This window comes from Myotis yumanensis, unplaced genomic scaffold (assembly GCF_028538775.1).
Source record: "Myotis yumanensis isolate MYYU_CA2020_CCGP unplaced genomic scaffold, mMyoYum1.0.hap1 SCAF_4, whole genome shotgun sequence".
NCBI classification, from domain to species: Eukaryota; Metazoa; Chordata; class Mammalia; order Chiroptera; family Vespertilionidae; genus Myotis; species Myotis yumanensis.
In genome coordinates this window covers 40,891,560-40,918,497 of record NW_027223755.1, presented here as the reverse complement: position 1 = coordinate 40,918,497, position 26,938 = coordinate 40,891,560, and the positions used below count along the sequence as shown (strand labels likewise).

At 44.3% G+C, this 26,938-nt stretch overlaps 2 protein-coding genes across 3 annotated transcripts in view; one reads left to right on the top strand and one right to left on the bottom strand.

Moving 5' to 3' along the window:
• PDE8B (phosphodiesterase 8B) overlaps positions 1-12,666 on the bottom strand; it is a 193,837-nt gene extending 181,171 nt beyond the window's left edge. The window contains exon 1 of one of the 2 annotated variants that reach the window (XM_070412222.1): positions 12,576-12,666. In XM_070412222.1, the coding sequence (XP_070268323.1) occupies positions 12,576-12,611 (36 nt within the window). In that variant the 5' untranslated portion in view covers positions 12,612-12,666. The remainder of the gene's footprint in view (positions 1-12,575) is intronic. The other variant, XM_070412223.1, reaches the window with a different exon arrangement.
• Positions 21-26,451, top strand: LOC139008445 (uncharacterized). The gene is made up of 5 exons (XM_070411708.1): positions 21-107; positions 11,960-12,292; positions 12,943-13,068; positions 23,743-23,800; positions 25,894-26,451. The coding sequence occupies exons 1-5, from the start codon at positions 21-23 to the stop codon at positions 25,959-25,961; spliced, it is 672 nt and encodes a 223-aa protein (XP_070267809.1). The 3' UTR covers positions 25,962-26,451.
• Positions 26,452-26,938: the final 487 nt, after the last annotated feature.

Here is a 26,938-nt window from a genome sequence, read left to right as displayed (position 1 = left end):
GGAACGCCTGTGTCATCGCCATGGCGACAACTCAAGCTTCCCGGCCCAACCACCACCATCTTTGTCACAGAGTGACCCTCAATTTGCATATTCCCTCCTTACTGGCTGTAGGTGCTGCCATCTTTGTTATGGAGTTACATTCAACTTGCATATTCCCTCTTTATTAGATAGGATATCCACAAAAGAATTAATAAAAGACCTTCAAAAACTTTTACATGAGTGTTCAAAGCAGCAGTATTCACAAGAGCCAAAAGGTGGAAATAACCCAAATGGTCATTAACAGATGAATGAATAAGCAAAATGTGGTATAACTACACGATTATTCAGCCATAAAAAAGTATTGATACGAGATACAATGTAGATGAACCTTGAAAGCATTATGCTAAGTGAAATAAGCCAAACACAAATAACACAAACAATGGTTCTATTATAAAAAATATCCAGAACAGGCAAATCCAAAGACAGAAAGCAGATTAATGGTTGCCAGGGGCCAAGGGAAGGGGTGAATAGGAGTGATTGCCTAATGGGCATGGGATTTCCTTTTAAAGTGATAAAAATGTTTTGGAACTACATAGTAGCGGTGGTTGCACAACATTGTAAACATAGTTAATACTACTGAAGTGTGTACTTTAAAATGGTTATAATGGTGAGCTTAATGCTATGTGTATTTACCACAATAAAAAAATCAATCAAGTTTACCATTTTAACAGAATAAGGTGGAAAAAAAGTACTATCATCTCAACAGATTGGTGAAAAACACTCGACAAACTTGCTACCTATTCATGACAAGAACTCTCAATCAGTTATGGAAAGGAACTTTTTCAATGTGATAAAAAGCATTTATGAAAAACTTATAGCAAGCATCAAACTTAAAAGTGAAAGATTGCTTTTCTCCAAGATCAGGAACAAGGCACAGATGTGCATTATCACCAAGACTATATTGGAGGCCCTAACCACTACAATAAAGGAGAAAAAAGAAATAAAACATAGTACTCTGAAAAGAAGTAGAACTTCATTTATTCACAGAAAACACAATTGTACACTTAAAAAATCCTAAAGACTACCAAAAAAAGCTGCTAAAACATGTGAATTTAGCAAAATAACATCATACAGATCAGTGAACAAAAATTAATTGTATACTATATACTAACAATGAGCAATTGAAAATTGAAATTTAAAATATTATTTACAATTCTATTAAAAAGCATAAAAATTTCTCCCTAGATCTCCACACTGAAAGCTACAACACACTACTAAGAGAAATTAGGAATTCCTAATTTAATAGATATAAATATATTAAATGTCCTTGTATTAGAAAACTCAATATTGCTGATATGTCAATCTCCCTCAATTGATCTATAGACACAATACAATTCCAACCAAACCATAGCAGGGCTTCATTTTTGTAGAAATTGGCAAAGTAATTTTAAAATTTGTGTAGAAATGCAAAGGATCTAAAATAGCCAAATGTTCTTTTGAAAAAAAGAACAAAATTGGAAAATAAATAATATTTGATTTTTAAATTTAATATAAAGCTATAGTAATCAAGACAGAGTGGTACTGGCATAAGACAGGCAAATAAATCAATGGAACAGAAGAGTGTCTATATATAAACTCGTGTTTTTAGAAGAAATTGATTCACAATGAAAGTGCCACGATAATTAAATGGAGAAAGTATAATTTTTTAAACAAGTGTGCTAGAACGACCAGATAGCCACATGCAAAAACAAAACAAATAACCATCAACCCTTACCTTACACCATACACAAATCTTACCAAGATCACAGAACTAAAGAAGCTAAAACTAAAAGATTTCTAGAAGTAAACACAGGAGACAATCTTTAAAAATTGAAGTAGGCAAAGATTTCTTAGAAAGAATATAAAATGCATAGACCATAAAAAGAAGACAAACTGAAATTCATCAAAATTGTAAAAGTCTGCTCTTTTAAAGATAACTTTAAGAAAATTAAAAGGCAAGTCACAGACTAGAAGAAATATATATTTAAAGACTGGTATCAAGAATATATAAAGCCCTGTCCAAGTTGCTCAGTTGGTTGAGCATCATTGTCCAGTAGACCAAAAAGATTCTAGGTTTGATTCTGTGTCAAGGCACATACCCAGGTTACGGGTTCAATTCCCGACTGGGGTGTGTGTGGGAGGCAACTGATCGATGTTTCTCTCTCACATTGATGTTTCTCTCTCTCCCTTCCTCTGTCTGAAATCAATAACAAATAAAGAATACATAAAAACTTCTTATAATAAATAATCAGAAGGCAAATAACTCAATTAAAAATTGGACAAAGCATTTGGAATACACTTCACAATATAAGACATTAAAATGGCTAGTAAGCACATGGAAAAAATGCTCAGCATCATTAGTCATCAGTGAGATGCAAGTGAAACCACAATGTGATGTCACTATACATCTATTAAAGTGGCTTAAATGTAAAAGACTGACAATACCAAGTGATAACAAGTACGTAGAGAGACTGGAATGCTCACACATTGCTGATGGGAATGTAAATTGGTATAATCACTTTTGGAAAAGAGTCTGACAGTGTTTTATTAAACAACTAGAGGCCCGGCGCATGATTTTGTGCACCAGTGGGGTCCCTCAGCCTGGCCTGCACCCTCTCACAATCTGGGACCCCTCTGAGGATGTTGGACTGCCGGTTTCAGCATGATCCCTGCAGGCCAGGCCGAGGGACCCCACCAGTGCACCAATCCATGCATCGGGCCTCTAGTATGCATATCAGATCTTTGGTTAATCTCTTCCTGCCCCGTTTCCCTCTGAGATTCATCAGTCTGTTCCATGTTTCCATGCCTGTGCATTGAGTGTCTGCCCCCTGGTGGTCAGTGCATGTCATAGCTACTGGTTGAACGGTCAAGTGATTGCTTAGGCTTCTACATATATAGATACTTAGCAGATAATCATGAAGTTTCACTTCTAGGCATTCACCCAAGAGAAATGAAAACATATGCCCAAAAGGCTTGTCCAAAGCAGCTTTAAAAATAATAGTCAAAAACTGGAAACAATGCATATTTTCATTACCAGGTGAATAAATAAATGAATTATAGCACATTCATAATATGGAATACTACTCAATGATAAAATGTGATAAACTACTGATACACATGGCAACATGGACAAATCTCAAAATCATTACACACGGTGAAAGAAGACAAACACAAAAGGCTACATTTATGATTTCATTGATATGAAACTCCAGGGAAAGATAAATCTAGTCTACCAGAATAAACAGATCAGTGGCTACTTGAAATTTATGGTAAGGGTTGAGTATGGACTGGGAAGGAGCACAAGGGACAGGATGATAGAACTGCTTTATATTTAGACAAGTCCTGCAGACCAAGTATATGCCCCTAAAGGCAGGGCTTTGGAAGAAACAGGAAGGCCAGCTACACCGGGGTCAAGGCAAGAGGCCATCTGGGTGTTTGAGGCAGGTGAGGATGGACAACTCAGCAGTCCTCTCCCTCCTCTAAAGGCCACATTTTCCTCCCCAATGTGCTGACCAAACTGTGACAGCACAACATGATATTGATTCTCTCAGCCCTCGGGCCATCCATGCAGGGTGGAGTGCACACAGAGCCTGTCCCCTGACTCCCCTGTTCCAGACAGCACTGTCATTGTCCTCTCCATGCTGCGACGCAAAAGGGCTGGGGCACAGCACACTCTTCTTCCTCCAAGCAGCCCCCTCCTCTACTTCTTTCACTATCTTCTCCCACCTTCCCGCTTCCCTTCCTCTTGTGCAATCCCTGCAGCCACAGGATCTGGGTGAGCTGTGGCCTTTCTGACAGAATGTATTCCCACAACGTGAGTGACAGCTTGTTGAGAACTCCGGTGCATGCCATGTCAAAAGATCTGAAATGCCCTCTCTTAAAGGAAAAGCCTGCTCAATAAAAGACAGACGGCAAAAATACTTCAGTGGCTGGTGTCCCTCAGAAAATGCTAATCTGGGATAAACCCTAGTTCTTGCTCTTTGAGACCTGAAAATGTGTATTAAAAAAATTATGTGCTTCAGGCAGAAATGTTGTTGGATGGGCTGTTTGACAAAGAGTCTCCTACTAAACCCTTTGTCAATATTATTTATCTCAATCTTGCTAGGACAGGATCTAGAACTCCTCAACCTTCTAAAGAATCTGTTGTGCAGTTTTCAAAACAGAGGAAATTTGATGAAAGCTACCTGAAGAATTTAATTTTCCTCTTTAAATTCCATTTCATTGCAAGGAAGAAGGTCTTGAGAATTTTCTTTAAAAAAAAAAACTAAATGGAACTAAAAAACAGATTCTAAAAACTTAGAGAAATCATTTTTCCTATTATTTAATAAGAAGTATTAAATAATACTTCCATGGCTAGCCACAACCATGGCTAATTGCACATATGTACAAGGTAAAGAACTCATGCAGTATTAACACATTTATTAGGTCACTTTCCCAGCAATGTCCCAACCATTTTCTCAGTAATGCTCTCCCTAAATCTCCCTCAGGAGTAATATTTACAGTGAAGAATATTGGCTGGCCATGTGTGCTACACAATTGCTTTTTCACCCATTTGTATCTCAGTTTAATTTTCTTAGTCATCTAGGAAAAATTTTGAAAACTCAATGATCAACTAGGGTAAGGGACTAGTGTACAGCAAGCAAGGCAGCTAGTCCACAAAATGTAAGGAGGCACTTACTCTCGGATGCTGGCCCTGCATTTGAGGGCCTCCTAAGTTTTGCTTCCTAGCCTCCTCACTCCTAAGGAGGTGTGCAATCTCTCTGGGTCGAGCAAGTGACCTAAGTCACCAATATGGAAGCTGGGGTCTGACAATACCCAGGTCAGAGGAAGTGTACCTTGGTGTCGCCAGGGGAAAATGGACTGCTTGAGAGACAGGACACCTGGGTTCCATTCCCTTCTTCAAAACTTTTGCCATATGTCATCAAATCTAAGACACCATCACTTTATGTACTACTAAGAAAAAAGTGCTGCTCATTAAACTATGATATAATGGCCTAATGACAGTCCTATACTTATGATCCAAGAATTGGCCTGGCTAGTGTGGCTCAGTGGTTGAGCATCAACCAATATACTAAGAGGTCACCAGTCAGGGCACATGCACAGTTGTGGGCTTGATCCCCAGTAGGCGACATGCAGGAGGCAGCCCATTGATGTTTCTATCTCTATCCCACTCCCTTCCTCTCTCCCTAATAATCAATTAAAAATATATATATATTAAGACACAACAATTGGTCCCACTAGCCTCTCACAGCTTTGATTTTTTTCATATATACTGAGGAATTAGGTCATTCCTCTTGCCTTTGGTTTAATTATTTGACTTGTGATAGGTAATCCTTTTGCACATATCTAAATCACAAAACATGAATCTAGCTTTATGTACTGGTGGGTGCCTTTTCTTTATTGAAAGCACTTGGCTGCTACTTTTCAAAAGGATAAAACAAAACTGAAATTGCATCATTCCTCCAATGACAAATATTTGCTTTATCAGTATTGAAATAGACTCCATGGTCTATTTCCTTGACTCTGTAAAACCGTGTAAAAAATGTTTTGTTTCAAAGCCAAATCACAGTGGAACCTTTTGAAGTCATCTTAACCAGCAATTAAACTCAACACATACTAGCAACAATGCACCTACATTGATTGAAATATCAAATTTGTTGAACAGATTAAAGCCTAAAACTGAGTGGACGCATTCATTGGCAATGACAAGTACATCACAACCACTGCTTGGCCAAGACAAATCAATAAGATGCTGCCCCACCAGCAGCAGTCGTCACGAATTCAGACTGGCTATCAAGTCACAAGACACACTTGGCTTTAATCTAGCACTTCACTCAGCTTTATGGTAAGAAAAGGGGGCAGGAATAAAGTATGCACAGTATCTGCTGTCTCATAGGGAGGCCCTGCAACTACCCACAATGCAGTCTTTGCTTCCCTCCACCACATGGGTGATGGACAGTTGCTGGGGATGAGGTATATGGTTCACCTATCCCAGGGAAGCTACTGTCTTGGTTTCCTACTGGCTTCTATATTGCTCCAGTCCTGGAAGCCCAAGGCCACATGACAACTCCAAGCTCTCCCAGTCCAGGTGCAGTCACAGGAATCTGCACAATAGGAGTTTCACAATAAGACAGATAATCCACCGCAGGTATTGAGCAATCCACACGTATCTTAACTCCTAGATTTCCAAGGAAAGATGCTGTGAGAAGGTCAATCTGCAGTCATCGTCCCAGACAGGTTAATAGGAACAGTTTCCAGGCCTAACTCTCAGGTGCCATGGACTGTGGAACATGTCCCAATTCCTGGGTCATTACAATGGGAAAGGGTACATCTCAGAAAAAAACAGAAATGCTGCTTTTACAAATCATTTTAACTGCCAACCCTATTTGCTTCAACTGAAGTGTGGATGATAATATTAAGGGGCTATTTAAGGGAACAGTCTTGTGCTTATTTTCCGCTCTCAAATCTAATTGTGAACCTATGACTTTACTGGATGTGAGCTGTTGTAGTTTCAAAGTGGTCATGCAAGGACTATGACATCAGGCACACATGCCTCTCAGGCATGCACTGGAGGCTCTGGCAGCTTGAGTAGCAGAGTCCCTGAGTTGTCTGTGCCCTTGGGGCATGGTCTCTGGGGCAATCACATTGGGCCTGAAGGGTGCCAGGAGCTTCTGAAATTGCAAGTAATAACAGCCACCAATTTTCATACCCTCGTGTATACCAAGCACTCTACTTCCTTTATCTCATTTAATTATGACAATAACCCTGTGAGGTATTACTCTTCCCATATGAGGAAACATTGCTGATGTGGATGAAAAAAGAGATTCCATGAAAAGTAACCTCACAAGGTGATCTGATCATAAACTCCTAACTGGGCAGGTCATGGTGGATAGTCATGCCCTAGACCAGTGATGACGAACCTATGACACGCGAACTCATTTTTTTGGTTGATTTTTCTTTGTTAAATGGCATTTAAATATATAAAATAAATATAAAAAATATAAGTCTTTGTTTTACTATGGTTGCAAATATCAAAAAATTTCTATATGTGACACGGCACCAGAGTTAAGTTAGGGTTTTTCAAAATGCTGACACGCCGAGCTCAAAAGGTTCGTCATCACTACCCTAGACATATAACCTTTTAATAACAGCTTTATCTTTGCTTTGAGTAAGCCTTGTCCTTTGTTTCTGTGCTTTTGGTTAACACACCTTTGAAATAAACTGTAACCATCCGAAAGAGAGCCCATAATCTTGTTCACTATCCTGCAATCCAATCTCCACCTTGCTTTTTCCCATCTCCATGGAATCTTCCTTAATTACAAATGCGTAAAAGAAAACACAAACTGTTATTCTTTGGAGCATTTGAGATCTTGCTCTCCAGCATAGGTCATCATGTAAACTCATTAAATTAAACTCATTAAAATTCTCTACATGTTTGGGTGGTCTTAAATTGACACTGGTAAATGGTGGAGCTGGAATTAGAACCCAGGAGGTCTGCTTTAGAGTTCATGCTCTTAACCACCATGCTCACCACCTCTCACCTACAGTCACCGTGTCTCACATTAGATTCAACGCCATTACTTGATGTAAGTAGCAACATTGTGCCCCTTTAAACAACAACCAGGGAACTCAGAAAATAACACCTTTGTTAATCAACGGGGGGATGTGATGTAAAGAGGGAGAAGACTCCGTAATGTGGCATCAGAAGCAAATTGGTCTCCTCAAATAAAGACAGGGTGACTAAACCTCGGTGCGATCTGACAGAGACAATGTGTTATGTGCTGAACTGTGCCCCCCCCCCCCCCCGAATTCACAGATTGAAGTCCTAGCCCCTAATACTTCAGGATGTGACTGTATTTGGAGATAGGGCCTAAAGTTGGTGATTAATATTAAATAAGGTTATTAGAGTGGGTCCTATTCCAGTATGACTGGTGCCTTTAGAGGAAGAGGTTAGGACACAGACAGAGGGAAGACCATGTGAAGATGCAGAGAAGATAGGGAAGGGTAGCAGAATGTGCCACCCCAAAATATTCCTCTTTGGCTTAAGGATTATTTTAAGCTGATCATTTTTTCAGCAACTGCACAGAGGAAGAGCTCTGAAAAGAGAGTAGAAGTTGCCCTTTTGCAAGGAAAAGTTGCATTAGAAAGGGGCCTGTACCAGGAAGAGAGCTATTACCAGAAATCACTTACTCATCTGAGAGACTTATCTGCATGGCAGGGCAACCTTTGTTCACCAAACATTTGCTCTTCTCACCTTTCATGCTTGATGCCCCAGATCCTATTTCTTTCCTTAGCTCAGGATAGTATGTATATAAGCCTCAATTGTCTGGCTGCCTTTTGAGTCTTAAATCTTCTGAGTCTTATGGGGCTCCCATACATCATTTTAAAAGTTTTTCTTCTTTTAATCTGTCTTTTATTACTGGGGTGTGGGGGTGGGGGTGTGGGTGGGGGTGGGGAAGGGGGTCTCAGCCAAGAACCTAGAAGAGTGGAGGGAAAATTATTTTTCCTCCCCTACGGTGGCCACCTACCAGCCAAGGAGAGAGGCTCTGAGAAGAAACCAACTCTGCCAACAACTTGATTGTGGACTTACAGCCTCCAGAACTGTGAGGAAATCAATTTCTGTTGCAAAGTAACACTTTGTGGTACTTTGTCATGGCAGCCCTCGCAAACTCATGCACAATGCTATGATTCACCATGCCATTTCCTCTTGATAGACACAGGAAACAACATTTCCAACTTTCCATGCATTGGAGTGAGGTCCATGTAGCTAATGGTGACCAAAGGACTTCAACTAAAAGAAATATGCTTCATTCCTGGACTGAGGCATTGAAGAGGAGGTGTGAATTTCCATAGTCTCTCTCCTCCCCTGCATGGGACCATGGAAACTACATGTTCTAGACCAGCGATTTTCAATCAGAATGCCACAAGAATCTTTAAAACAAGCAATACCTGACTATGTAATCAGGGGCACTGACCTCTTTTCCCTTAGATTATCAAATAAAAAGATGACAACAGCCAACACAACAATAACAGTCCAGTGTGAATGAGTCAAAATTATACCCATTTTTTATCAGATAGAAAAAAATATATTATTTGGTGTGCAGCAGAATTTTAGTTATTAGCTTACGTGTGCCATGAGATGAAAAAGGTTGAAAACCGCTGCAGTTACAAGATGGCAGAGCGCCTGTCAGTCTGGCCCCCTGCGTAATTGTGTGGAGCTGGGAATTCTGCTAACCTGCTTTGGACATTTAATGTGAATGAGAAGTAAACATTTTTTTAAGCAACTGAGGCTTCAGATGTTAATTTGTAACTGCAGCCTAGCCTCATCTCACACACAAATCTAGCCCAGAAAAGCCAGAGTACCAAAAACAGGTATTTCAGAAGTTCATGTGCCATTAGGTGAACACACATTAATTTTCCGGTTTTTGTAGGTTAAAAAATAGTCAAATATGGAAAATTTCATTTGATCAACTTCTAGTTGTACATATTTCCACAAAAGACATTGGCAATACGTCCTACCACCCCTAGTTTACAGACGATACATCTGAGACTCATTCAGATTCACTGATTTACCAAAAGCCCAAAAATATGTTAGCAGAAGAACTAGAGCACAAACCAGAAATTACATTTCTTTTTGTGAAGGCAAGTTGGCAGTATCTATTAAAAAGTACATATCAAATAGTAACCATGCTCTTTCACATAGCAATTCTACCCACCAGGAATATCGGAGAACAGGCATACACAAATATATAAATAAGAATATTCACTAAGCTAGCACTATATATGTGATTGTGAAGATTTAGAAATATCCCAAATGCTCATCCACAGGAAATTGGTTAAATAATCTATGGTTCCTCCATCTGCACTCAACTCAAGTGTTAAAAAGGAAGAGGTCGATCTCTTTGCTCACATGAAAAGATAACCAAGTCATATTGATAAAAGCAAGAAAGGATAAATTAGAAAAGGAAAATTACCACTCATAAAAGACTTATTATCCTCCATGCACTGACCCTTAGTAGGCACATTTTCGCCTCCCTTTCTCCCCCCTCTTGCATATTGCTTCGATCATTGTAAATAAGGCCAAGTAGCTGGTCCTACCACCTACCAGCTGTGTAATCTCAGGCAAGAAGCTTCAGTTCCCTCATCTGTAAAACTGAAAAAAATAATAGTACTTCCTTCAGAAGGTACTAATAGGATAACATGAGAATATCTACAAAAACTGGGTAGAAAAATGCTTGGCACCTAGGAAGTGCTTAATAGATATTCATCATTATGGTAATGAAGATGATATTCATCTCTGGAACCAGAAAAAAAAAGTTTGCTTGTAGTGTGTGTTGTGTTTATTTCTGCTTTAAAAAAAAAATCTCTTTAAACAAATTATCTAGGAAGAAACATAATAAATCACCCTGCTTATTTCCCTTCCTGAAATTAAATAAAAGGTCAATCAATTCTAGCAATATTAAGCATTCCAATATTTAATGTAGATTTTAAAGATGATTTTATTATTTCATTACCAAACTGATAAGCTGCTTTTCAGAGAAGTTAATATTAATGGAGTCATTCGCATGTAAATAAATTGTTTATCAGGTCTAACTTCCACAATATCTGCTGCACACTCAGCCCTCCTTGACAGAGGGATCAACTTGGGGCTTCTCCTCTACTCATTTGTTTAACAAGGTGGTTCAGGAAAGGGTCGTTCAAAGGCCGAGGAAGAAGTTTTATGCAATCACACCCTAACTTGAACAGGACTTTCTATTTGAGGTCCTTCACAGTGTGTTCTTAGTATTAACTAAACCAGCCAGGCTTATATCCACAGACATTAAGCCTGAACGATTTGGGTAGCTCCATAAACAGATTGGTATTAAAATTCAGATCACCCACAGTTCTGATCCAGTGTCTTTTCAGCCCATGGATGTTCTGTGGGACCAGTACAATCTAGACTACAAAGAACTACTGAGCATTCACAGACTTTCAAGCCTGGCAATTCACTGCCACAGTGGACCCCAGAAGTAACGCCTTTTTGTGGCAGGCTGAGGCCCAGACAGGTTGTGTGGCTTGCCCAAAGTTGCACAGCTGGTCAGTGGTATCATCAGGGCCAGAACTGGCTTCCTAATGCATGCTCTTTCCACTGCTGGCGAATTATCATTCTTCCGTTTTTTGCTTCTTGGAAAACGGAGCTAAGTTAAAATAGCTCAGTCAAGGTCGCAGGGGCAGTCAAGCAGAACTTACAGTGCCAGCCCACAGATTATAAAATCCTAGAGAGGGAGAGTCCTCTGCCCCTCACCTACCCCCCCCCCCCCCAACGGGCCCTGTGTAAATGTTTTTCTTGACTGTCTCCCAACACAAGATTTAGAGGAAGTCTCTCTTCTAGATCAGCACTACGCGTTTAACTTCAGGTTCTGACACCAGCATCAGAAACTGCCAGAGCAGGCACGCCCTCCAGCGCCCTGACCTGGTAGTGGCCTGCAGAGGCTGCAGGGGCAGATAGACACCCACTGCTGCACTGTGGTGGTCTTGCAGCCCTAGCAACTCGCAGTCCGCCCATAGCAACTCGTCAGCGACCTTTTTCTGTGGTTGGCAACCTGGAGCCAGGAAGCTGGTGTCAGATGGAACTGGAAGCAGAATGGATGGGCATGGCTAATCTAGAGGGTATACAGAGAAGCCCACTGAAGGCTGAGGACCCCCAGGCAAGCCTTTGAAAGGCTGGTGCACGCCTCACCTCCTGCAACAGCCCAGGGGATCGCGTCTACTTGATCCAGGTAACTAAGTGCACTTCAGGTGACATTGTCCCCTTGGACAGAGCGCCCCTCCCTGGGCCTGAGACCTTTCTCGTTGGCCCTTGCCTGCGACCCACGGCATGAGTCCCTTCTTTGTGCCCATGTTCCATCTTCCCGACATGAGGCGGGTAGTTTGAACCTCACGCTAGGTCTATCTGTCCCAGGAGCTGCGCGCAGGTCCAAGTGGGTTCCGGATCCCTGCGTCCAGGGCGCTTCAGGGAGGGCGCGGAAGCTTCACACGCCAGAGCACCCCGCTCCTCGCTGGGGTCCGGGGCTCTCGGGGATTAGCTTCCCGGAAGCGGGAGGGCAGGTACGCTGCCACAGGAAGCGCGGAGAGGAAAGCGGGGGCACCGAAGCAGCGCGCAGAGAGCGTGGGAACTCCGGCACAACTGAAGCCCGTGGGGCTGGCCCGACCTCGCCATAGCCCGGGAGAGCGCGCGACGGCAGTGCAGCGCCTACAGCCAGGGGCAGCTGGCGGTGGGCGACTGTTACTATTCGTAAGTTTAAGCCTGGTGGTGACACCAGACACTCGAGGTGCTTCCCTCCTAGGAAGGAAGAAGGGAGTTGGGGACCGGGACACCTGGAGACTAGTGGGAAACAGAAAAAAAATAAAAAAGAACCCTTCCCACAGCGGGGGTGCCTGAAGGGGGCCCAGGGACAGCTCTAGGGTTCTGCCTGTGCCCCCTGCGCGCGCGCCTAACGCAGCTCGCCCCGAGCGCCAGGGTGCCCAGGTGGAATGGGGCAGCCCTTGGACGTGCAGACCCCGCGCGGGACGCTCACCTGGCGGGCGCCTGGCCCGCAGCGAGGATGGTCCATGCCAGCAGCGGGCGGCTGCTGGGCGCCCTGGTGGTGCCCTTGCCCCGCGCCGCAGCCCGGCACAGAGGGCACAGGGCTGCCGCACCCTGCACCCAGGTCTGGCGACCACGTGAAGGTCTGTCGATCAGACGGACTCTGGCCGCTAGCCTGAACCTCTTGGAGCCTTCACTCCCAAGGCACAGGCACGTCCAAGGCCGGACGGTGCCTGGGTCCTAGCGCCCCTCCTAAGGTGTGGAGGCCCGTCTTTGAGCCCGATTAAAGCTCCCCCCAAGGGGCTCCGCTCCCAGCAGAGCTCTCCTGCTCCCCCCCCCCCCCCCCACCTTCTCCGCAGGGAATTCGACTCTTGATGGAGCTTTTCTTGGGACTCGTGATCAGCAGGCGCCAGCCTCCTCCTCACCATGCCCACCCTTCTCTACCCTCCTCTCCTTGTGCCGACATCCCCGAGAAAACGCTGAAGGTAAGATTTTCCTCATTCCCCAATTTAAATTTGAACACACTATTATTTTAAAGAGATTCTAAAACCAGAGACCTTAGTCATAAAGATATATACTATATAACCAAGATCGTTCTTCCTCGTAGCGAAGGAGGACTTTGGTATCCAATGAATACCTAAACGGCACTGTGTCTGAGTGTGTCCACGGATTGTCCCTCCGTCTTCACTGTGTGGACAACTTCCCCACCTGAGTGAAACCTGAATCAAACCAAAGGTGCTGCTCCTCTTCCTGTCCCCCTCCCAATCTGTTTAAGGAGCTGGAATCAAATGACTGGCAGATAGGAAGCTTTCAGGCACTTTCAAAAAGTAATTTGCAAGGCCTTTCCTTTCTCAGCTGCCCACGGGGGCTGGATCAGCACAGCCAAAATCAAGATCAACAACAGCAATCTTGTCCTGCTGGCTTTCTCATCCAGAGAGGCTGGTGAGATTTCTAATTGCAGAAAAGGAAAGCAAGTCAATTTTAGAAGTAAAACCTAGTTCGCAGGACACAGAGAGAGACAAGAAGAAATATTATTATTTTGGTGTTAGTCATAGTCTATAAAGGCCTACGATAAGGTATGAGACTTTTTATAGACGTTTTTTAAGGAGCTCAAAGTATTTTCTCTCATAAGCACTCTTCTCTGTGTGAACTCTAAGGTGGTCCCTAATTATCCCCACCTCCGGGTGTTCATACCTTTGTGGAATGCCCTCCCCTTTGTGGAGGGGAGGGGGGAATTTATGACTTGCTCGCTACCCATAGATTATGGCAAAAGTGATGAGGTATCACTTCAGTGATTATATTACAGTCTTACTAGGAGACTCTCTCTTGCTGGCTTTGATAAAGCAAGAAGCCATGTTGGGGGGCCACATGGCAAGGAACTAATGGTGCCACTGGCCAAGAGCAGAGGCCCTTAGTCCAACAAACTGAAAGGAACTATATCCTGCCAACAACCAGGAGAGTTTCAGAATGAACCCTTCCCTAGTTGAGCCTTGAGATGAGACTGCAGCCCGTTAACCCAGACCCAACAAAGCCATGCCCAGACTTTTGATCCACAGAAACTGTGAGATAATAAATGTGTTGTTTAAGCCACAAAATGTGTGGTAATTTATATACAACAGCAAAATGAATACATTTCCTCCTTCCACAGATAGGAAAGTGAGGCAAAGAGGGATTAGGTAGAAGGGCTAAGGTCATTTAAATTAGCAGCATAATTTATCATGACTGCACCATTGTGGCCTTTTAGGTACTATATAGACAAGGAAAAGTAGAAAGCAAAGACATCAGAAAGTGAAAGGTCAAGTTTAGTGGGGGAGGGGGAAGGTGAGGAGTATAAAGCAACTGAAGAACTTTGAAAATTGCCTAGCAGGTCAAAGGACAGTTTGAAAAGTTCAGGGGGTAAATGGACTCAAGCACAAAACACAAATATTTTTAGAAAGAAAAGTAAATAAAAGTAAAACAAGAAAAACAATAAAGAGACAATGGGGAAAGGTAAAAGCACCAAATCCTCCGAATCCCTTTTCTAATTATCTATGAATGAAAAACAAAAGCCACATTATTCACCCCAGTAAGTGTGGGGATTTTCCAGAAGAGCTGCTCAGGAAGTACTAGGAGGCTATCTGCACACAGTACATTCCTGTGCAACCAGCAGGTTGTCTACTGTTCCCAAGATAGTGCATAAAAACAGACGGTGTCTCACACTATGAGCCAGAGGCCTGCACGTATTTGTTAGATTTTAAGTGTTCCTGGATGCCTAATGTTTAAAAGTTTGCTACTCCATCCCTGTTATAATACTGCAAAATTGAGCCCAACACTTAACCCGTTCGATATTTATTTCCTGCTCTGTACCTTGAAGTGGATTATGGAGTGGTGTATGATTTTTAAACAGAGGAGGAGGAGAGAGGAAAGGAGGGAGAACAGGAAAGAAAGGAGAAGGAAAGGGAAGGGACAGAAGGAAGAAGGAGAAGCAAGGAAACTGAAGCACCGGGAAGGAAAGAAAGAAGAAAAGCAGGAAACAAGAAAAGGAGAAATAGACCAAAGCACAGAGCTCCCTAGGTAGCTGGGGGTAGGGGCTGGGAGATCTACAACAGTACAATGAAGTTCTGCTCTCACACTGCCCATGGCCTACTGGACATCTCTGTGTATGAGTCCTAGCAATATCTCACAATGCAAGTTTCTGAGCCAGAACGCATCACTTACTATGGGGGTACGTTTTCTCTTCCCACCACCAGCGCCGAAAGAGAGAACGCGGGGGTTCATGAAATATTGATTAGAACACGATGAGGGTTAAGGAAGAATGAAAAAAAGGGACTGAGACAGAAATAGAGGGAAAAGCTGGGCCTGGGTGTGGCGTCTGCCCTGCGCCCAACACTGGAAGTAAGTTTAATATATACTCGAAGTAACAGGAAGTTACATCACATCTGGGTGGGCCTTGAGTTCCTGGCGACATAATGGGATCCACCCCCCTAGCATCTGGGCTGGAAAGGTCAGACTGAGTGGCTCCTTGCCTCTTGGCTAGGACCGCCTCCAGGGCGTGGCTCTGCCTGCGCCCTGGGTTCAGTTGGCAATATTTTTAAGAATGCCCTGTTGTACTCACCAGTGGTCCCCCACAACTTACCTACCAAATCTGACACCCAGTGATTAATGCTACTAAACAACTCTCCAAATTCAAAGTATAGCTTCTGGCTTTCCTCCTTCTCCCTTGTTCTCCAAACCAACCAGCCACCACTTCATTATAGTGTCACTGGCCTGTCCCTCCCTTTGCAACCTAGAATCTATCTGGGTCTTTGTCATCTCCCCCTGGGTCAACCTAGATGAGTAATCCAGAGCCAGCAGGGCATGGTTTAACTCAGGTGCTACAGTCCATCCCTCCCTTGCTCATGCCCATCAGAGTCTTAGAGAGTCTCACAGATTAGGAAATGGAAGAGACATTTTGACTGACACATGAATTACCCCAAGGAGATGGGAATGCATAGATGTGGGGGAAGAGGATCCCAGGGAAGGAAGCGAACAGCACATGCCAAATCCTTAAGGCAGGAACCTGCTTGGTAAGTTCAAGAAAGATACAGGATGCTAGCATGGCCAAGTGCAATAGGAAGGCTTCTGATGATTTTCAGCAGAGAAGAAACACTATATGATTTGCTTGTTGAAAAGATGACTCTGGCCACTGTATGGAGAATAAATTCTAGGGGATTAAGGGCAGGAAGACACTGTTGCAGTAATACAAGGGAGAGATGGGGGTGACTGGGAAGAAAGCAGTGCAGACTGATAGAAATTAGTCCGGATCAGGATGCATGCATTTTGATGTAAGGCTGACAGGAGTTGTGATGGAGTGCATGTGGGGAGTGGAGTGAGGAGAGAGAAGAAACACCACAATCCCTAGGTTTTTGGCCTGAGTGGCTAGATGGATGGTGGTGCCATTTACTGAGATGGGGAAGGGTAGGGTACAAGCAAGAAAAGTATGGGTAGCGAGTCAAGAGCCCTGCTTTGGCCTGGTTCAGTTCTAGTCTGTATTAGTCATCCAAGTGAAGATGTTTGGCTAGATATATGTGTCTGGAGCTCAGCAGAAAGGTCAGGGCTAGAGCCATAAATTTGGAAGTTATCAGTGTATAGATGCTGCTATAAGCAATGGGGCAGAAAGGTCACCTAAGGGAGTGGGGTGTAATCAGAAAGGGGAAGATGGCAGGAAAAACACACTCTGGGCCTGCCAACTCTTACAAGTTGGAGATGCTAGCAAGGAGGAGCCTCAGGAGCGGAGGGCCATGTGGTAGGAGGAAAGCCATCAAAGAGAAGGAAACTATTTAATGAATCATCTGCTGACATGAGGAGCTGGGAAGCAGAGAAGTCCTGAGAGATTTTACAGGAGGAATAGACATGGTGATTTGAACATTATAAAGGTAAATCTGATGGTGGAGGGAAGCACGGGCTGGAGAAGACTTACGGGGAGAGAGAGATAATTAATAATAATCCAGAAAGCTAAGGACAGGCTGAAGTCAAGCACTGGCCTTAGGAATGGAAAGGAACAGAGAAATCCAGGGATAGAATAGGACCTGGGAACCAATGGGCTGTGAGTGGGTGACTCTTGGATGCTAGTACCTCCCACATAGACAGGTACTGGTCCAGCAAGAGCGAGCACTCTGGTGAGCAGTTTTTAGTATACTGGACTTGAGTTGCTCATAGAACACCAAAAAGATGTCTAGTAGGTAAGAGGACACAGGTCTGAAGGTCATGGGAAATGTTTGGGTTGGAGCTAAAAGTTTAGGCATTATCATTATACAGGTAAAAGAGGAAATTGTGAGCCAGAGAGCTAAGGATCTAGCATCAAAGACCCAAGAAAGAGGTGAACAGAGAGAGGATTTGACATAGGAGACTTCAGCAGATGGTCAGAAGGTAAAATAAACTTCCCTCTGGCCAGAGCTTGGTCCCAGCATAACTTCTTCCAGGACAAGGACTTCAAAACTCTAAACACCTTAAGTGCTGCGAATGAACAAAATTACTCCCTAGTAGAAGTAATTATTCTTCTAGAAAATGAAATAGAGCTCTACACACACACACACACACACACACACACACACACACACACATACACACACTTAACCCAGCAATACTTCCTAGGGATGAGAGTTTTTTCCTACTTTAAAAAAATGAAGTGGTAGAAGGAGGGCATAAATTTTAAAAATACTTCTATTTCCCAAATTTATCTGAGAATTAACACATTTGAATCAAATTCTCACAACCCTAGCAGGCTTTTTTAAAGGGGGTAATCTAGATGAATTAAGAAACCTTTGCCCTTTAGATTTTGAGAAGATTCTACTTGTTTTATCTGTTTTGCTCTTCCTCCTAATTCATCCCCCACACCCTTTTTAGTCATAGTACTCAAGTTTAAAACAAGAACATCCTGATTACCAAAACCACTGAGAATGAAGCAATTTTATAACAAAACAGCCTATATTTTAAAAGGAGCAAAGCCACCTTCATAAATCAGGTGGATTGGTGTTAGTAGGCATCAGGCAGGCCCATACAACATTCCTGAGACCTTGTACCCCATATGGTTTCGTTGCCAGGGGCTAAAACAAACAAAACAAACAAGCAGGAATAAACAAATCTCCTCACGTACCTTCCATTTGTTTGCAAAAAGTTAAAGGTAAGTAGTACTAAGCCTTCAAAAAAGATTCTGCAGTCAGTGAGGCCTAGGCAGCCCCCAGCCTCTTCCTTATCTGTTCTCTCCTCTTTCTAACCCAGACACATGTATGTCTAATCCAGACACTCTGACCTCTTGCTCTTCTTCTGAAAGGGTGGAGTCCTGTACCCTCCACCTGTGTTCACTGATTAGCTTAAAGCACATTGGTGTAAATGCTTCTGCGTCAAAGTGTTATCTCAGCCGGGAATTTGCATTACAAATCACTACTTACTTTCTTCCTTATTGATTGGGTGGCCAGGAAAGCCAGCGATAAAGCAAACAGGTGGAAAACTCCTTTGGGACTCAATTTACTGCTCTGAGAGCCAGCCTGTGTGAGTCCTCCGTTGCTCCCACAGCAGCCTGGTTCCCCCAGCCAGCACTAGGACTGCAGTTTCTCCTGCATGACTACACTCCTCAAGGCTGTTTCTGCCTTATTTTTTACTTCCCAGACACAACATAAGCACTCATTAAATGTTCACTGAAAGAATAAGTGAATGAATTAACTGAAGTTGGGTTTCGGGAGTCATGTTGCCCTTTTAAGTGACTGGAAAGATTTGAAGGAAAGATTATCTTTTATCTCCCCAACATCATTAAATGGCCTTTGTTCCTTGAGAGGTGATTGAAACTCTGACCTAAAAGGTAGTAGAAGCAGAAAAACAAACACTGTCATCATATGCTTCTCTTAGCACTAAAAAATGTTAGCTCCTGGCCCTTTGGGTTCTCCTGACCTAAGACTCCCAGATGCACACTTTATGTTGCTTGGTGTGTCTGCTGTTTCATCTATCTCATTATGCAGGCAAACACTAATTGGGGTCCACTAAACTCCAGGCACAGGGCTGGGCACCGAGGCCCGAGTGGCCTAGCCCTGTGTTCACCGGCCTTGCCGTCTAGTTGAGCTCCTATTTAGTGAGCCATCTCAGCCAAAGACTCCTTTACCATCTGCCGGAAGCCGGTCCATCCTTGCTGCTTGACACAGTCGCTGCTGGAAAGAAACATCTGCACAGCATATGTTTCAATGGACCTGGCATATATAGCATACTGTTCTTAATATGTTTGCTCCCTTTAGCGCCATGTGTTTTAACCAAGGTCACCTCTCCGAGAAAGGTTGTTTCCCCAGGTGGGGATCTTTCCCTGAGGTTAGGGAGGGGATACAACCCCTTAATTAAGTGCCAGGCGGGTAGTTAAGCTACATAATCTTTACTCCCTGGAATGGAGATAAGAAACGCCCTAACCTTTGTAATAGAAATTGACAGGATTAAAATCGGCTGGTATAAATACGGATGTGACAAGACAATAAACATCAGAACCTCATCAGTTCCTAACCAGAGCTCCGACCAGAACTTTGGCTGGAAATCCTGGCTATAGGTCCTGACTAGGCTGCTGATCAACTGAAGGCTGTTTTCGTGTCATTCCTTCTTCGCCGACTCCGTCCACACCTTTGGGGACCCTTGGACCCGCTGGGATTGGACCCCAGCAACCATCTACCAATTCATCCAGCCATCGATTCCCGGAGTTCCTGGGTTTTTATAAATTTCCGAGAGCCACGTGGGTGTCTGAAACACATTTGTTGAACGAAGGCTTACTGTAGTTGGAATCATAAATATTGAAGCTAAAGAGGATTGTGCTGGATGGTCCGTTTGCCCCTCCAAAGGAGCTCTCCATCCCTCTTCCCCTGACCCTGTGTCCTGGGAGGCAGACCTGCAGGTAATAAATACATCAGTTGGCTCCTTGCCCTGGCTTCCAGTCAGCTGGGTTCAGCCAATGGGAGGCACCAACATGAGACTGGAGGATAGGCAGTAACTGTGTCCCTCCTTGGTGACACAGAGCTCCTTCCGAGTTTCAGTGTCTGCTGTCCCTTGCCCATTACCATCGGCCCAGCGGTGTTACCATTGGCCCAGGTGGGGTAACAGCTTCGTGGCTCTCAGAGCCCAGGGATACTGTACTATCCCTGCCCACAAGCATCCACTGCTGTGTAGAAGAAGCCTTCATCTGTTTCCCAAAGGGACTCTAAGGCCATCTCTTTCAAACTCCAGACGTGGACATAAATTCCTGAAGGAAAGGGTCTTTCAATCTGGGGCCTTTGTGGCTATTTGGAGCCATGCTGTGATTTTACTACTACTGGCATATAAGGACTGATTTTTTTTTTAAATATATCCTATGGGTTGGGCAAAAATTATATCAAGATGAAGGTCCGGACTGAGATGCCAACTAAAATAAGTGTACAAGGAACCAAGTGACAAATGCTTGGCATTTCAAATTCCAAGAGGTGGTAGCCAGTAGAATCAAGTTCAAACCTAGCTGTAAGCTGACAGCCACCTATTCCCGCTCTTTCCCTAAGGCATACCCCTCATTAGCACAAAGTGCTGTTTCCAAGTACCTCCCCAACCCCCTTTGTTCACAAACCTTCCTCTGCTTGGAAAGACTCGCCTCACACTCATTTTTATATGTCTAATCCCTACCCACTTTACAAAGCCTAGTGTGGGTGACTTCCATAAATGGTCATACTTTGCTTTCCATGATTATCCCAATCAGAAAGTAGCTGTTTTCTCCAGATACTAGGAGCTTTTTTGTACTCACTTATATCACTGACCACTTACTTGTGTTAGAATTATTTGTGTGCAGGCTCCATCACTCCTGAGCCTTAAAGGGCCCTGAGGGGAGGGCCATGCCCCAAAAGGACCTATTGCAGTGCTTCATAAATGGAAATTTCACCCTAACCGGTTTGGCTCAGTGGATAGAGCGTCAGCCTGCGGACTGAAGGGTCCCAGGTTCAATTCCGGTCAAGGGCATGTACCTTGGTTGTGGGCACATCCCCAGTGGGGGGTGTGCAGGAGGTAGCTGATCGATGCTTCTCTCTCATTGATGCTTCTAACTCTCTATCCCTCTCCCTTCCTCTCTATAAAAAATCAATAAAATATATTTTTTTAAAAGAGGAAATTTATAACTAAATGTTTGTTGACTGACTAAATAAATGAATGAGTGAATTATTTTCACTTGGGCTGGTGATATAATTTCTTCTGAGTTTCAAAAAAACCAAACCATATTTCACATTCTCATCCAGAAATAGCAAATTCATAAAAGCAAATGGCACTATATTTGAGGAGAAATATTTTCAGATTGTTTCCATATGTGTTTCCATATAAAACGGGTTATGCAATACTTAAAATCAAATTCAATACCATGTGGCCATGTATCTTCTAGAGGCTCATAATGATGATTTAGGTCAGAGCTTAAAACAATAACAAAAAAGTTCTTAAAAGAGATTTGTTCATTTACCCTTCAGGGCTCATTCTCTAGATGTTTCCTTTCCAGGCTCGGCTCTGATGTTACTTTCTGTCTGTGACCTTCTCTTGCCTTCCCAGGCAGAACTGTTCTCTCTCCTGAGTTTTTATTGCCCTTTGTACAGACTTTTCTTGTGGCTTTTATCCCACTATTCCATGTTATTTATGTGTCTCTCTCCCTGTGAGGCTGGGAACTCCTCAAAAGCAGAGACCTGGTCTCCATCACTTACCTGTCTTCCCATCACCTAGCGTTTTACTTGGGACAGAGTGGGCGTTCAAAGAGTGGTCTCTGAACTGAATTGGCCTAATGCCAATTGTACACTTGGGCTCCAGAAATCCAACCCATGCTTTCTTCAGTTTAAAATACTGTGACATTTATGGATTCATGAGATGGAGGAAAAAACACACACACACACACACACACACACACCTGCTCTTCTGAAGTGGTGCCAACTATTTAACTGGATCCCAGTTTAGGTATCATGGGTCACTTTCACAGTAGCTATGTCAGCTTGCTGCTACAGGATAGCACCTCAACACCAATTCAGGAACATATTCTCTTATAGCTTGCTGGGGTCCAATCCCAGCGGGTCCAGGGGTCCCCATCGCCGACTCCGTCCACACCTTTGGGGACCCCTGGACCCGCTGGGATTGGACCCCAGCAATAGCTAAAATAGTGAACTTGAGAATAGATAATGTGCTAAGTCAGGGAATGGAGAGAGGAAAGAAAATTAGAATGGACCAAGCACTTACTCTGTGCTCAGCCCCTTACATACCTTATCACTTTATTTTTTTAATATATTTTATTGATTTTTTACAGAGAGGAAGGGAGAGAGATAGATAGTTAGAAACATCGATGGGAGAGAAACATCAAACAGCTGCCTCCTGCACATCTCCCACTGGGGATGTGCCTGAAACCCAGGTACATGCCCTTGACCGGAATCGAACCTGGGACCTTTCAGTCGGCAGGCCGACACTCTATCCACTGAGCCAAACCGGTTTTGGCCCTTATCACTTTAAATCCTCACAAAACCTCAGGGTCAGCTCAGTTCTATTAGGCACCAGAGAATCTCCAAGGGTCAATGGAACCATTTTTTTTAGACACCACTGGAGGTGGCTCTGTTGGAATGAGTTTCAGGATGAAGACATGGGTCAGGTTCATCTCTAACATCGCCTCAAGCTCCTGGTCCACTAATTCACTTTCCATTACCTGGAGCCCCTCACCCCCATCTTTCCCATGTTGGGGTTTTCACACACGCTGCTTCCTCTGCTGTGCTGACCTTCTTCCCCCACTCTCTTCACCTGGCTAATTCCTACCGATCCCCTGGGCTAGTGATCTTCAAAGTGTGGTCTCCAAACCAGCAGTCTTGGCATCACCCAGCAGCTGATTAAAAATGAAAATTCTTGGGACCTACCTCAGACCCACTGAATCAGAAGCTCTGGGGTTGGGACCCAGAAACCTGTTTTTTGAACAGTCTTCAGGGGATTCTGATGCACATTAAAATTTGAGAATCACTGTTCTAGGCTCTATCTTAACCATCACCTTCTCAGAGAGACCTATCTTGACCCCAGCTCCCCAATCTGTGTTATATCCCCACAGTCATTCTTTCTCGTTATAGCTATTCATTTATCACAATCTACAAATTATATAACTGTTGGCGTGTTTGTTTAAAATCTATCTTCTTCACCAGCCTCTGAGTTCTATAAAGGCAGGGACCATGCACACCCAAAGCCTTATACTGTGCTTGCCACACAGTAGGTTCTCAATCAATGCTCATCTATTGGTCAGTTTTTCCTAACCATATCTTGCTCCTGAGCCAACCTGGCTGTGAGACCCAAGAGTACTTCTTGAGGTGCATGAACTTCTGCCTCCAGCCATGAAAGAGATAGCATAAAAGACAGCCACACCTCCTTCATTCAAAGTGAAGATCACCCTGACTTCCTGTGTCACAGCCTCTCTCTTTTCCATTGCTGAGAAACAATACTAGTACATGAGGGGTGAGGCAGGACAATCAGAGGTGGGAAAATTAGCTAAAACAATTAGCTATTTATCAGTAGCTTAGGTAAATGTCTTAGTGAAGGAAGAAATCCAAATTCTTAGTTCTCTGAGATTTTCAGATTCTCACTGGATTGTGAGCACTCTGAAGCCAGCACAGATGCCTCACTGACTCTGTTAACCCGTTATTGTTCTTCTCTTTCAGGCCTCATGTGTACGATACGGAATCAAGCTTCACTTTCCACCTGGGCTAGGTCAGACAGGTAAGATGTTTGGATTTCAATTTTATCAGAAAAATAATTTTTAATATACATACTTTGCTCTTGATAGTCCATGGAACAGCCCTGTGAGAGCCTCTCAACAAAAGCATCACACAATGCTTTTCCTAGCCAAGTCTGCACATTATACAGGAACACCCAGGGCTACACCCAGAGGATTGTGGGCAGCTGGAGGCCATGACAGGGGCTGAGGATAATGTGTGCTCTGTACCATAAACGACACCTCAATGTTCCCTCCCTCAACTCCGAGACAAAATCAGGGTCACCTGAACCTCCGAGGCAGACTTAAGGCAATAGCAGTCCTGGCATGGGCAGCCCCATCCCCAAACCAGCTCCCCCTTGGAGAGCACAGTGAGGGTCAGGCCAGCCATGTTTCCATGTTCCTTAGCAATTCTTTTCCAGCACTTGCTCATGAAGCCAATTCCTCTCTTCCCACTATGCCCCAGAGTCCCGGGACCCACCTGCCCTCCACACCACATCTTAATCAGCACAGTCATATCTGTTCAGTCAGTATTCAGAGTCCTAATCTTTGAAGCTTGTCACAAAGAAAACTCAAGAGAGGTGGAACCACCCGGCTGAGCTAAGACTTAAAAGCAGACCCTCTGTGGGGCTCTCCAAGGCCCAGTCTGAGTGGAGAAGCAGAGGAAGCCCCCACTATGTGCTTGATGCCACAGAGTGTTTTGACTTCCTAATGTCATTCACCCCAACAATACTTCTATGTGGCAGGTCCAGTATCATCTCCCTTTTACAAATGTGGAAACGGAGGCTCAGAAAGTTTAAAGAAGCTTCCCCAAATCACAGGGCTAATAACAAATTTCTTGCACTTGTTCCAAACCACCCTCCAAAGAGATATGGGAAAGGGAGTTCTAAGTGATACCTGCATCCCAATATGGAATCCAGATCTCATCCAGTTATATCCTGAGGCCATGGAATCCACTTAGTGATTCCTCACCACCTACCTTTATTTCCTGTGGTCAGAAGGTTAAGTTCATTCTGTACTTTCTGGCTGATGGAAATGGCCCGTGTCTCATTCATACCTCCTCACCTGTGGCCCCGCCTCCACCCTAGCACCCAGTAGAAAGCACTTGATATACTTGCCCACAGGAAGCATTTGAGATAGGCTGATCAAACAGACACAGGCTTTCATTATTGGGTCTATGGAGGACTGCTGCAGATGGAATTCCCAAGGCCTGGCCCTACACTGTTGCATGAAGACAGCCCTTCCTCCCCAAGCAACTCCTACACTTGTGGGGCAGTGGGAGGTGAGATACCAGGACAGCTTTGAAGGTGTTCCCTCTGGCTTCCCACACTATGTTTGTACTATGTTTACCTAAAGTGACTGAGAAAAGTGACACAGAAGTCGAAGGCAACACCAAGTCAAGCATATAAACTACAGTATATTCAATAAAACACAGATCAGATTTTATTGGTGCTACGGGAAACCTTTGTTTCAAAAACAAAACAGAACAAACAAGACATCCAAAGTAAATGTAGAGAAAACTCACTGACACCCTTTTCTAAATATCCTGGAAGATTTCAGGTGCCAGGAGTTGGCACTGTGCCACCTCTCAGGGCGTGGCTGTGCTTGTGTTTCTTGGTTTTTAAATCCTCAGACTGTTAGTTTACTAACTGGGAAGGCCTTAGGCCTCTCTTATCAGGCCTCTACATCAGAATCCTGAATAACAAACATCTTCCGAACTGAGTATAAGGAAGTTGAGATTTCTCTGGGGTCAGAGGCTGAAAAACATTATTGAAAAGCCGGCTACAGGAGGCCCTGCTGAAATAGGGTGGGTCTGTGAGGACCCAGGCAGAGCTTTCGTTTCAGGGTAAGGACACACCTTACAGACACCATCTGGGTCTGAGGCCATAGGAGGTAACGGAGGGAGACTGGTTATATGGTTGAATGCAGCCCTAGTCCCGCAGCAGAGCAAAGAGCTGGGGTGAAGGCCGCTCTGTCCACAGGCTGGACACATGCACCACTCTCTCCTCCATTCTAGGCACTCTCCCTCCGCCCCCCCATGGCTGACATAACTACCTTTGCTCCAGTGTCCCCTAATTGTTCCTGCCATTCCTTCCAGATACGTCTCTGCTTCTAAACCTGCCTTCCTTGGGGGGCCAGAAGGAGTGGGGTCCTGCCAGGACCTGAACAGTGGAGTGGTCCCTGCACAGGTGGTTCTAGGCCAGGTAGCTGGAGCCACACTCCTGGTGCCAGAGCCCAGCTTCATGCCCGGGCAGCCGCCAGGGCTCTGTGCCAAGGTTGCCGTGCAGCCTCACTGCTCCCTGGCCTCCCTCCAGTACCCATGCCAGGAAGGAACAGCCTGTCACCAGTGGGGAGTGCACAACTGCCTGCCTCGACTTCTGACTCCTCGGCAGACATGCCCTGTGGTAGCCTGCCCCTTTTTGCCCTTTCTGATGACAGTTCAGAAGTTCAAAAGAGAGGCAGGCTGGTGGGAAGACAGACATAGACACCAGTCCTGTAGGGACACTGGCTTCACATTTAAAATATTGTTTTCCAGGCTTAGGCTCAAATTCACTTGTCATCACTCAGGTCTTAACAGAGCAAAAAATACAATGGAAAATTAGATCCTGTGTCACAATGTCATGGGTATAAATAAAATGAAAAGCAAGTTTGACGTCAGTAATGAGGATTCTCACATTCCACTTCACTTCCTCATCATCAAATATGCAGCTCAATTTCCCCCCTTGGGTGGTGGGAATGGGGTAGTGTACACAGGTGGGGGCTCTGACGCTGTGGGGACCATGTTTCTTTTTCCCTTGAGATTCTCTTAAGCACTGGGGGGACAGGCCCACAGGGTGGGCCTCACTCCCTGCGCTGGGTGTGTCCTGGGCACCAGAGGCATTTTTAGCAGATGTTACAATTCCTTCCCCTCGTGCCCTCAGCCTCCCCCAGCCTATATTCTCCCACCCAAATGTCTGTTCTCAGAGGCAAACTGTCCCTTCACCAGACTTCCTGGGAATAAGTTGAGAGGATGTTTCTCATTCAGGAGAAGAGAACGGAGAATGCAGGAGGGGAGAGCCGAGTGCCCCCTTGCAGGGGACAGGGCTGGTGCAGATGGTGTCTCCACTGCCCCCTTAACTTAGAGATGCCACTGAAAAGTGGAG

Bases quoted from the DNA above. Each gene is read 5' to 3' on its own strand.
- LOC139008445 (XM_070411708.1), top strand. From the start codon at position 21: ATGGCGACAACTCAAGCTTCCCGGCCCAACCACCACCATCTTTGTCAC. The intron at 13,069-23,742 runs GTAAGATTTTCC...CTTCTCTTTCAG, and splicing joins TCCCCGAGAAAACGCTGAAG to GCCTCATGTGTACGATACGG. The intron at 23,801-25,893 runs GTAAGATGTTTG...CATTCCTTCCAG, and splicing joins ACCTGGGCTAGGTCAGACAG to ATACGTCTCTGCTTCTAAAC.